This window comes from Elephas maximus, chromosome 4 (assembly GCF_024166365.1).
Source record: "Elephas maximus indicus isolate mEleMax1 chromosome 4, mEleMax1 primary haplotype, whole genome shotgun sequence".
Lineage (NCBI taxonomy): Eukaryota > Metazoa > Chordata > Mammalia > Proboscidea > Elephantidae > Elephas > Elephas maximus.
Window position 1 is genome coordinate 108,298,087 of NC_064822.1, and position 11,921 is coordinate 108,310,007.

The 11,921-nt window shown below is 49.5% G+C and overlaps 1 protein-coding gene across 1 annotated transcript; it reads right to left on the minus strand.

Moving 5' to 3' along the window:
* Nucleotides 1-1,526: 1,526 nt before the first annotated feature.
* Nucleotides 1,527-7,244, minus strand: KRT3 (keratin 3). Its single transcript, XM_049883219.1, has 9 exons — nucleotides 6,642-7,244; nucleotides 5,294-5,514; nucleotides 4,677-4,737; nucleotides 4,234-4,329; nucleotides 3,750-3,914; nucleotides 3,172-3,297; nucleotides 2,654-2,874; nucleotides 2,273-2,307; nucleotides 1,527-1,804 (listed from the first exon to the last, which is right to left on the minus strand). The coding sequence occupies exons 1-9, from the start codon at nucleotides 7,242-7,244 to the stop codon at nucleotides 1,527-1,529; spliced, it is 1,806 nt and encodes a 601-aa protein (XP_049739176.1).
* Between the last annotated feature and the right edge of the window lie 4,677 nt (nucleotides 7,245-11,921).

Here is an 11,921-nt window from a genome sequence, read left to right on the forward strand (position 1 = left end):
GTTTGTTTAACTGTTGTTCCCCAACTCTGAAATAAGTCCAGCTTTGGCTGAGGATATAAATACTGCTTCCCTGGCCTGGTCTGACCTGGCCTGGCTAAGTGTTTCTATTCCATACGCTGTGTGTTCTTGGGTGCCCAGGCAGAAGGCATGCCTAGGAGGGCAGCAACTGCAGCCTCAGAGAAGTGTGGGGAAGGGAACGAGCTCTGAACTTGGAATATTAGGTCCACTCCCAGCTCAGGTCCTCACATACTATCTCTCACCTTAAGCAAGTCATTTCGCTTCTCTGACCCTCAGTCTTCTTGGACTCTTTGAGCCTCAATGCCTTATAGCCGAGACCTTCTAGACAGCACTCCATGACCGGTTAACGCCATCGGAGCTTCCTGGGGTCAGGGCATCAGGCACTTCCGTGGTTGATCCCCAAACCTGGAGGCCCAGAGCTCACTCAGGCAATGCTCAGGTGCAGAATGTTTTCTGAGGGGCATCAGTCGTTTATTGAGAAGGCAACCTTTGTGGGAAGTGTGGGTTAAAGAGAGCTAACAGGTTTCCTTGCAACAGAACTTCTCAGAACCTTTACTATGAGCTTCAAGAAGGGAGGGTTTTGTGGGTGTGGAACCCTTCCTTGATGGACTGGTGGTCTATGAGTCAGGCTTGGAAACGACTCTCAGGACATCCTTCCATCCCTGGGTTTTAACAGCTCACAACTTTCCCAAGGGCACCTTGTTGAGGAAAAGTTTTCAGGATGTCAGCTGAAGTGGGGACTGGAACCAAGGGAAAGATCACTCTGTCCCTAAGCCCTTAAGCAATCCAAGGCCCTCTTAGGTTTCCTCAAATGAGGAAAATGGGGAGGAGATGGATGCTACTTGCCTGGTTCAGGCTTCAACCCTGAGAACCAAGAGGCCATTCAGCCTCCTGGAGCTTTCTTCCACCCCCAAGCCTCAAAGAATAAACGGACAGCCAGATCTTGCCCATTTAGATGTCACACAATGGACAGCAAGGGCTAACTGTCTTGGTTTCAGAGGAAAGGTATTCGGTCACTCCGCGGACCATACAGACCATGTGGGAGAGGTAAAAGGCAGGAAGACCGGGAGGAGGACGGAGCAGTCAGTCCAGTGGGGAGAAAGATGGCGTGAGAAAACATAGAGACCTGCTGTGAAACACAATGCATTTTATTGGCGACAGGACAGGTGGGCAGAGGGAGCTCCGTGTTATATACATCAGGACCATCCCACCTAGAGAGGGGACCTCAAGGGCAGCGGAAACGAGCTGAGGCCCCCGGGACAATCACAGGCACAGGCAGGAGCCATAGAGAGGAAAATCTGAAATTCCCTTTTTAAGCATGCCCAAGGTCTGGGTGGAGGAGCAAGAAGCCTCCAGTCTTCTGGCCCCAAAGAGCTTCTCCTCTTGGGGGCGGGGGAAGGGGGCGGCGGGGGGGAGCCTGGAGGGCTCTGGGGGCTTGGCTGATGTCAGGAGGGGAGGCGCAGACCAGGAAGGGAGGTGTGGGGTGGCTGCGATCTGACAGGCGTTATTTATCTGGAGCAGCGCTGGGAGGATGAGGAGAACTTGATGCTGCCTCCCCGGTTGCTGCCCGAGCTGAAGCCTCCGCCACTGACCCCGCAGCGACCCCCGGAGCCAGAGCCGGAGCCAAAGCCGCTGCCGCCTCCAAAACCACTGCCGCCCCCGAATCCACTGCCGCCTCCACGGCCAAAGCCGCTGCCTGCGCCACCTCCTACACCAAAGCCGCCGCCAAGGCCGCCTCCGTAGCCACCAGCTGAGGCTGAAGTCGTGCTGCTGCTGCTGACCACGGCTGCAGGAAGGAGAGGAGAGTACATTGGTCAGCGCCCATGTCACTGTGTTATAATCAGTTAATGACCCAAAATAATTGGGAGAGGATCAGGGCAGTTTTGTACCTATGATCACTGTGAGCCATTCTAATGTCATAAATTAATCACTCCCATCCTGTTGTCGTTATAAATTATCCAATGGCTCCTTCAATATATGACCAACTCTCCACAACCCCTTGGGAGAGTACTCAGCCTGAGTGTCTCCTCCCATTAATAGGCTTCCTATTGGATATTCCCCATCCACGGTCTAGATCTATTAATATTGCCCTGAACCCAGAACACTTACAAAAGTCAGTCGGCTGTCCACCCTTGCCCCATTCCCAGAAAACCCCTCCCACTTCCTTAGAAATAATTGTTTTAATTAGTTGCTACTGATTAGCACAGATATTTGAGAATGGACTCTCATTGTCACGGTTACTTTGGCTACTTACAGATGCTCACAGCACTCTGACACTCTCCAGACATCCTGTTTGAGAAACCGAGAGAAAGATGGCACTGCATCACAAAGTTCCCAGATCAAGGCGATGAGTAACAACCAGAACTAAGTTCAGAAGCCTGGCAGGTCAGTACGCTTTCCGCACCCTTCTATGGGCAACAACACAGAAGACCCTGTGAATACTGGCTGCAGATGCACTTTGTCTACCTGGGAAGGAATGGGCTGGTAAAGGCAAGTACTTCTCTGCAAGGCCTGTGGAAGGCAGGGGCCTCTCTAAAGACTGTAGTTCTCCATCCCTGTTTATTTGGTCACTTATCTGGCCCTCAGCATTTGACCTTGGGCCAGGGGCTATGTGGAGATGGTATTGGAGGCTCACCTGCACTCCTCGCCTTCCAGCAGCTTTCGGTAGGTGGCAATCTCCACATCCAGAGCCAGCTTGACATTCATGAGCTCCTGGTAGTCACGCAGCAGCCGGGCCAGGTCATCCTTGGCCTGCTGTAGGGCAGCCTGCAGGTCTTGGAGCTTGGCATTGGCGTCCTTGAGGGCCAGCTCCCCACGCTGCTCAGCTTCCACAATGGCTGCCTGGAGGTTAGCATTCTGGGGAGGGGGAGGTAGGGAAAGGGATGAGCCACTGAGAGATTCTCAGGGTCTCTGAGTTTAGAATGGATTGTCCCTTAGCAACCATTTTAAAGTCAGGCAATATCACCCATCCCCTAGCTCCTCCATCTTGTCTTCATCCATGAAGATATTTCCCCATGGATTAGCCAGCCATCTAGACTGGCTTCCCCAAGATGACTTCTAGAAGTCCATTCCAGGCTAGGATTCCTAAGATCCTAGCCCCACCCCCAACCCCACCCCAGTCTTCCCAGGCACCGGCACCTATCACCATCCCACCTGCTTCTTGACATTCTCAATCTCTGCCCGCAGCCTCTGGATCATCCTGTTGAGCTCCATGATCTCACTCTTGGTGCTCCTCAGGTCATCACCATGTCTGCCAGCCGTGGTCTGCAACTCTCCCAACTAGAGAACAGAAGGGCAGATGAGATGTTAATGCAACTTTACTGATTTGTTTTTATATTCCCAGCATCACCCACTGAACCCTGAGGTGCTTTTTAAGCATGTGTTAAGATGACATTGAATTGTGTTTCAATATGGGCACCCCTAAGGCAGCAGGGAAGGGAATACCTGGATTGTTATGGGAAGAGTCTTCCAACCTGCTTCTGAGCAAGCTTGGTTCCGTGATTTACCCTGGCTAGAATCAGTCCCATGTGGCCTGGCATTGGACAGGGGAACCACCTCCTCCCTGGGCGTGAGGTTTTTGTAACTAAACAGCTATTAGGGGGATGTGTCCAGAGTGAAGAACCAAGAGGGGCCCACCCACTGACCACAGACATCTCACCACCCAGCAACCCCACAGGCCACAGCTTCCCCAAGGCCCTCAGTGGATCCTCTGAGAGGTGCCTCGCACATACCTTGGTCTGGTATAGGGCCTCGGCCTCAGCCTTGCTTCTTTGAGCGATGTCCTCATACTGGGCCTTGACCTCAGCGATTATGCTGTCCAGGTCCAGAGAGCGGTTGTTGTCCATGGACAGCACCACAGAAGTGTCACTGACATGGCTCTGCATCTGGGACAGCTCCTGCCAACACAGAGGGGGTCTGTTCACTCTCGGGGCCTCTGTACAAGCACACTGAGGCCTGGGAGACCCCTGATTAACAATGTTACTCACTGATTCTTAGCTCTGAATGTACCTCTGCCCCACCCTCTCCCCCAGCCACTCAGAGAACCCCATGTATACAGCCTGTTCTATGGGACACCCTCCATAGGCCTTTGTCTCTAGGCTCATCCCAGATAGCCTTCTAGGACCCTAGGTACCAAAATGCCCCAGCCTCAAATCTGAAAGCATCTCACCCTGCAGCCCTCTTCCTGTTAGCTCCAGAAGTAGGAAACGTCCTTACCGCGTCATAAATGCTCCTCAGGAAGCTGGTCTCATCCATGAGAGCATCCACCTTGGCCTGAAGCTCCACCTTATTCATGTAAGCGGCATCCACATCCTGAGAGAAAGACAGAAGCATAAAGGCCTTATTCCACCAAGGACCAAACAACAAACTGCTATTGCAGCAAGAGAGAGTTAGGGAAGACTATCCAAGGCTGGTCTGCACATGAAGGAGCCATTCGCACCTCGTTGGCATGATTTAAATTCAACCCTATTCAAAAACTAAGGATGAAGAAACTGATTCTTTTAGGAATCTTTCCAGACTAAAATGCACTTGGCTTGTGTTTATTCCTCCAGCTGCCTGAAGTTGGCAGCCCCATGGCAGTGAAGTAAGAGGAGATTTCCCAAACCCAGCTGAAAACCTCTACGACTACAAGCCCCAAGAACCTCACACACAACCCTTACCTTCTTCAGGGTTACAAATTCATTTTCAGCAGCTGTACGTTTATTAATTTCATCCTCATATCTATGAAAGTAAAAAAGAAATAGTGTTTTCAGGTGATCATAAATACCACTGTTCTTTGAAACCCTGAATATTCATCTCTTCCATCCTTCTGTAGCTGAACACATCCTCTTCACTATCTCCCTCTTAGTTCGGGTGACCAACCACCCAGTTTCTCAGGCAAACAGCCCTTGTGTTAGCACTGAAAAGTCCTTGTCATGGGAAATCCCTCAGTCCCAGGCAAACCAGAACAGTTGGTCACCCTACCATAAGTTGTCCCAGAATCCTTCAAATCCCAGAACCAGGATTTCTCTTCCCCTCGCCCCCAACCTGGCTCATGAGGAAATGCTTCTTCAACTCTAAAGTTGTCCCTCTTAACTACAATTTTATTTATAAAGAACTGTACTTGGAAAAGGAAGGTAAGGAGGAACTTAATGAACCAAGCTCTCCTCCGTGAAGACAAGGAGAGGAAAAGAGCTAGGCAACACCACTGCCCAGAAGTCAGCAGGAAGGCAGTGAGAGCCAGGACTCTGGGACAGGGTGGCCCGTGGCATCTTCCCACTCCTGCCCCATCACTCACTTCCTCTTGAAGTCCTCCACCAAGTCCTGCATGCTCCTCAGCTCTGAGTCTAAGCGTCCTCTCTCCCCAAGGATGCTATCGAGGTAGCTCCGCAGGGAGTTGATATGGTTCTCAAAAAGGGGCTCAAGGTTGTTGGTGCCCGCGATGGAATTTGTGCCCTGCTGCTGGAGGAGGCTCCACTTCGTCTCCAAGACCTTGTTCTGTTGCTCCAGGAACCGCACCTGCAATGCATTGGGAGGAACAACATCAGGCAATGCTTGCAGCAGAGGAGGGGAAGGGTCTTAGCTCAGGTAGGACTGGGTTCTGTATCTCCTGGTTCGCCAGCACAAAGGCACACTCTAGAAAGGATGTGGAGATGGGCTCCGACTGTAGCTGGAGACTGTGGTCAGACGGTTGCATCAGTTAGGGTACTAAAGGTACGGCGTGATTTGGAACGTTGCTAAAGGAGGAGAGATGGGTAAGGGGAACTGGAAGCAGCCCCTGCCTTGGAGCAGAGAATTATAAAGATGATCCCTCCGTGTTTCTGTGAACTTCATCACTCAACTCCAACTTCCAAAAGTCCTGCACTCTCCAAAAACATGCAGAAACCTCAGCAGTGTCATTTCCATCTAAGGCTCCACTGAAAGTCCAGCTCTTCAAAGAATATGAATCACTAGGAACTGATAACTGATTGAAATGCCGTAATCAGCACAACAGCACTCTCTTGAGCCTTGAGGGAGACAGACTGTGACCTATCCTTGCCTGGGAAAGGCCACCAAACACTCATCTTTTCCTGAGGAGGTTGGTAAAGGGTGCACAGTGAGTTGCCAACTTCTCTACAGCTCCTTGGGACTAAGGTTCAACTTAAACCTCTTTAATCCTTTCTGCAGGGCATCAGCTTCCTTTGTTTGGCACGGCAACATGTAGGGGAAAGGGCCACCTGGAAAGCCACATAGGGCAGCTCATGTTTGAAAAGTTCATGTTTGACCCAGTTCTGGGTCAGACCCTTCCACGCTAGTGGCTATGGCCCTTGTGTCCCTGGCCTCAGCTTATCTCAGGGATGAGAGCTCTGCCAGCCTAGGCCTGGATAAAGCAATAGGTGGAAAACCTGAGCAGACATTTAGACACCCAGGACTTGAGTATGCTCAGGTTCAAATAGGAGACCACTGTCTTTCCACCCCTGACTCTCCCACTCACTTTTACATGTGGACAAACTCGTCAGCCCTGAATATCTTCCCAGACCTTAAAGTTCTACATAACCCCTCCCCTTCCAGCCTTGCCCCTCCAGGACTGATCCTGAATACTTTGTCTCACTGTCAAACTCAAAGTCACAGCCTAGAAATGGGGGTCCAGTCAGAACCTTCATTACCTTGTCTATGAAGGAGGCAAACTTGTTGTTCAGAGTCTTGATCTGCTCCCGCTCCTGGGCCTTCACTTGCCCAATCTGGGGGTCAATTTCCACATTGAGGGGCTGCAGGAGGCTCTGGTTGACAGTCACTTCCTGGATTCCTCCAGGGAAGCCGCCAGGACCAAAGCCACCAGGACCACCAAAGCTGCCAGGACCACCAAAGCCACCAACACCTCCAAAGCCACCAGCACCTCCAAAGCCACCAGCTCCTCCAAAGCCACCTCCTACTCCTCTGCCTCCACCAAAGCCACCACCAAAGCCACCTCCATAGCCACCCCCAAGGCCACCTCCATAGCCACCACCACAGATACTACGTCCTCCACCAAAGCCGCCTGTCCGGGAGCCACCAGCTGCCACACTGATGGAGATACTCTTGTTGCCACCCAGGTTGTAGAGGCTGCTGCTGCCAAAGCCACCTGGTCCACCCCGGAACCCAGAGGCCCCTCCACTGGCTCCCCCAGAGCGGGCCACACAGCTCATCCTGCTGCTGCCAGAGACCACAGCGGAGCGGCCAGAGAAGCCCTGGCTCCCGCCACCAGATGTCTTGTAGACTTGTCTGTTCATGGTGAGAGAGCTTGGTGAAGAGAAAAGTGAGCGTTAAGGAGAAACACTGACAGTTGGAGGAAGAAGGAAGGGAACTAAAGACCTTTATATACATCTGAGGAGGCTGTTGGGCTCAAATGAAGGATAATTAATCCCAAATATTCATGGGTTGGGTTTGCCTCAGAGGCAATAGTTTATTCCAGGCTACCAAACACACCTTGAAAATAATCTGAAATGGTAAAAGCGCTAAGGTGGCAGACTTACCTGTTGGGGGGGGTGGTGCCTGGCATTGCCCCACGCTGGTGCACGGCCACCTCCTAGCTTTGTCTAACAGGACCCAGGAGGCTCGCTCATCTGTGTCAGATGCTTAGCAGCCATCTCCCTGCCTGTAGCTGTCCCAGGGCCCTGCCAGAGCTGGAAGGTGGGATGGCGAAAGTTCTGGCTCTCTGGGTGGTAGAGGCAGTGAAACCTCCCAAAGACTCAGGGACACTATGTCAATGAATGCCATGAATAACTAGAAGAAGGGCTGATACAATTTATTCCATAGTCTGCACGTGGTTGTGGAGTACCCACTGTGTGCCCGTCTCTGTGCTGGTTTGGGGACAAAGTGATGATTTCTCCCACTCCAGAAAGCCCAGAGCCATCACAAATCTGCCTCCTGGGTTCTCCCTCTATCCAAAGGGAATTTAGCACCTGTACACTTTGCTGAGACATTGGCAAAATTCAACTTGCCAAATGTGTACTTGTTTTGAAAAAGCAGAGAAACAATACGCTGATACATCTTGGGCTTTTCTAAGGCTTCCTTTTTGGCTTCCCACATTTTGGCATTTCTCTGGTTTTAGCTCAGGTCCCAGGGAGCAGGAAACTCAAACATCCATTCAACAACAGATTCAACAACATTTACAGATGGCCTAATGCATGCCAAACACCATGCAAGGCACTGGACACTCAGTCATAAATAGGACACACAGGTGTGGGGACCCAGTCTCTGGTGGAGAGGCTGTGCTCCAGGGAGGTCTATGGCCTCAGGTCTCCAGAAACGTCCACCCCAGGGAGCCAGAGCTGGCAGAGTCAGCAGACTGCTGAACACACCTGACTCCGAAAGCACGAGGGTCAGCCTGCCTAGAGTTTTTCAGACACCTAGGGACTGAGCTTGTTTTGTCCAAGAGGAAGGCTTTCCTGCACAACTCTGGAGCCTTCCTAGCCAGCTGCCTATCTCTCCAGGACAGGTCTTTTTTCATTCTGTCTGCTGCACGTTAGACCCTGCCAAGGCTGCAGTCTGTGTGGCCTTGGCAGGAGCCTCCTCAGAATCGGGGGAAAGGAGGAAAGAACAGGGCTTCTTCAAGGTCACCGGGCAGGGCTAGTGAGGGCCTCAAGAGCAGAGAGAGTGAAATCTTCAGTGACCTGGTTTTTACATTTTTTTCCCTCTCCCATGTCACCTCCAAGCTATGCAACATCTGCTCCCTCTCCCCAGGATAAAACTATAAACTCTCTAAAAGCTTACAGACTTATTGTCTGGTTAACATACTGCATCCCTTGGTTTTTTGGACAGTGCTTTGGCAGTAATAAATAAGTACTCATAAAGCTTGGTTGGTTGGTTGGGTCATTGATTTGCTGTTTGGTTGGTTGAGTGAATTAATCGATCAATTAATTAAGCCCTTATGCTGGATTACAACCAGGTAAAACAGAAAACTGATTCAAATCCCATTACATATGGTAGATGAAGCTAATTGAGATCATCTTAACATGAGGAACCCAGGTTTCTCAAATTTGGGGCTCAGATTTAGGAAAATGTACAGCAAAATAAAGACCCCAGTGGAAAAATGTTGGAAGTTAACTAGGCACTTGAGGTTACACAATCTCCCCTCTGCCCATTGTTGGGATCTCCTCTCCAGCACCTCTGACTTATATCCCTAATCTTCCACAACTGCTGTCCAAGCCGTAAATAGAATGTGAAATTAACCCTGGCCCAGGGCTGGTCACACGGACATCTGCCTTCTCTTTGCTCCCTCAGAGGAGCCAGGGCCTGGGGAGTTAACCCAACTCAGGGCTGGACCAGACTCTCCTCAAGACTATGACCAAGGCTGCTTAAATTCTCGTGTTTCAGCCTCATTAACCATCAAAGATGGTCATTCATCTCTGCCCTCTGGATCTCATAGGAACATAGCTGAATGAATGAAGTCTCTGTATTTCAAGACAAGTAACACAAAAATTAGGCCATTTTTTTTATTTTAATATGTAAGACTATGCACCTTGGAGCCAGGCAGACTCAGTTTTTAAATCTCAGCTTTGTCATTGCATATTCACGATCAAGTTATTTAACCTCTACGTGCCTCAGTTTTCTCATGTATAACATTACTGATGGTACTTCTCTCATAGAGTCTTTGTCATGCCTATAAAGCACCCAGCACATTGTAAGCCTTCAGCCAAGGTTCACAATTATTTTCAATTTTATTTTTTTTTTGCAAGTCAGTGAATACTGCACAGCAAAAATTTCAGCTTTCATACCTGCCAGAAGAGTGCATCCAAGAAAATGCTGATTCTGTTTGCAAATTATCCAGTGAGGCTCCACGGGGGAATGTGAGCACAGCTTGAGGTTAGAGCTATAGAGATAACAGCAGCTCCACAACCTGGCCTGAGAGGGAGCTGACCTCAGCTTCCAGCCCAGTCAAGAGAAGTCAGTGAACAAACACAAGGAGTGTGTGCTGAGCGTTGACTCTGTGGGTCACCACGTGATCCAGAGATGCAGAGTGGTTTTCAAGGAGCTCGCAATCCAGACAAGCCAAATAAAACAAGACCTTGTAAAATTAAGTGCTACTTGGTTATTATACATATTTAGATACGATACGATACAATCTGGTATGGTAGTTATGGTATAACATATACCAGTACCAGTTGCTGTCAAGTCAGTTCTGACTCCTGGTGACCCCACATGTGTCAGAGTAGAAGTGTGCTCCACAGGGCTGTCAATGGCTGGTGCTTTGGAAGTAGATCACCAGGATTTTCTTCTGAAATATAATATATATTATAAAATATAATATCTGTAATACAATAACTAAGTACTACTTAGTTATTATATATACTTACATAATATGTACAACATAATATATATGATATATATTATAAAATATAGTATGTATAATAACTATTATCATATAAGTAGTACTTAGTTGTTATAGGTGTTTTAAGAGTGGGAAGGATCCCAAAAGCAATGAAAAGGAGGAATCATGTAGAAAAGCTTCATGAAGAGACCTGAGCTGAGCTTTTTAGGGAGAGCAGGACGTGGACAGGCAGAAGGAAAGACCTTCCAGCCCAGATGGCCATGAGCCAAGGCTCAGCATTGAAAATAAGCATGGTTGGGTTCAAGGAGTCAAGATCATGGTAGATTCTTGTCGTTTGTGGCTATCCAACATCTTTGAACACCTTTCCTACATTTTGGTAATATTCCACATCCTGATCCCCACCCTCCTTTGGTAAATTCCAGAAAATATATTCCCAGATTCCTTCACAGCAGGAGTCCAGGGCTGTGACCTGGAGACTTCCAATGAGATGGACCCCCATAAGACTTGGATTCTGAAGTAGACAGTTCAAGGCGGTAGCCATAGGCAGAGGAATTGACCTTTCTGGAGGGCACGATGCTGGACACATCTGGTTCCTATGGGCTGGCCAACCAGCCCCAAGCATCACGAGCACAAGCAGCAGTGACTACACTATTTTCACCAGAGCACCCCAGGTGTGACTGAGCACGGTTCCAGGCTGCAGAGCTCCCACTGCATGAGCAACAGTGTCCTTTAGTAAGCTATTTTCAGTTTACATTAGGCAGAATGGATTCTCAGATTTGCAGTACTAGCCCTGACCAGTATAGTGGTGAGATAGGCCTGGCTGGAGCAAAGAGGGATTGTGGAAGAAGCCTCTGGGAAAGTGAGTAAGAACAGGATGAAGGGCCTGCCTTTTGGGTCACATAGAAGTGAGGCTGCTGCCTAGCACCGTGTGGGGCCTGAAGTTCAGAGCAATGGGTCCCTGGGAATTCTTGAACCCATAGTGAATCAGGGTACCTTACTGCCCCCATCAGGGGGATACCAGCCATCGCCAGAAACCATGGATTCTGAGCCATGTTTATCATTCCTTTAGAGGGAATTAACCTGGGGGAGAAGTTTTGAGAAGCAAAATCACAACCACCACTGTCATCAGGTAGTTCTGGGCCTGGGCCTCCCCAGCAGACAATGGGAGGAATAGAAAGAAGGGCATAACCTATACTTACTCTGGGGTCAGGTAACAGAGAAGACATGACCTGAACCATGACCGGACAGGAAACAAAGCAAGGACTGGGGAGAACATTAGTAAAGACTAGAATGTCAATTCTGATTGGAGGGTCATGAACAATGAAAGTGATGGAAGGGGAGGAGGCAATCAGTGAGTTGAAATTCTTGATGGTCGGGCCCAGCCCTCTGAACCTGGGGGACCCAATAAATATTTTGAGAAAACAGGGTTGGTTTACACTTACCCCAGCACCTGGATTATTTGAAGCTTATTTCCTAAGTATCCTAAGTACTTTCTCCCCAGAGGAAAGAATGAGTCACTGAATTGCAATGTATAAAACCAGAGCCTCAGCTAATTATATCAGGTGGACACTTGAGATTGTGTTGGCAACTCTTGTCTGGAGGGGGGATGGGAGGACAGAGAGAGAGGGAAGCCGGC

Coding starts and splice junctions, on each gene's coding strand:
- KRT3 (XM_049883219.1), bottom strand. CDS start 7,244: ATGAACAGACAAGTCTACAAGACATCTGGTGGCGGGAGCCAGGGCTTC. Junction 4,330..4,676: donor AATTTGTAACCCTGAAGAAG/GTAAGGGTTGTG, acceptor TCTTTCTCTCAG/GATGTGGATGCCGCTTACAT. Junction 3,298..3,749: donor AGGCCCTATACCAGACCAAG/GTATGTGCGAGG, acceptor TCTGTTCTCTAG/TTGGGAGAGTTGCAGACCAC.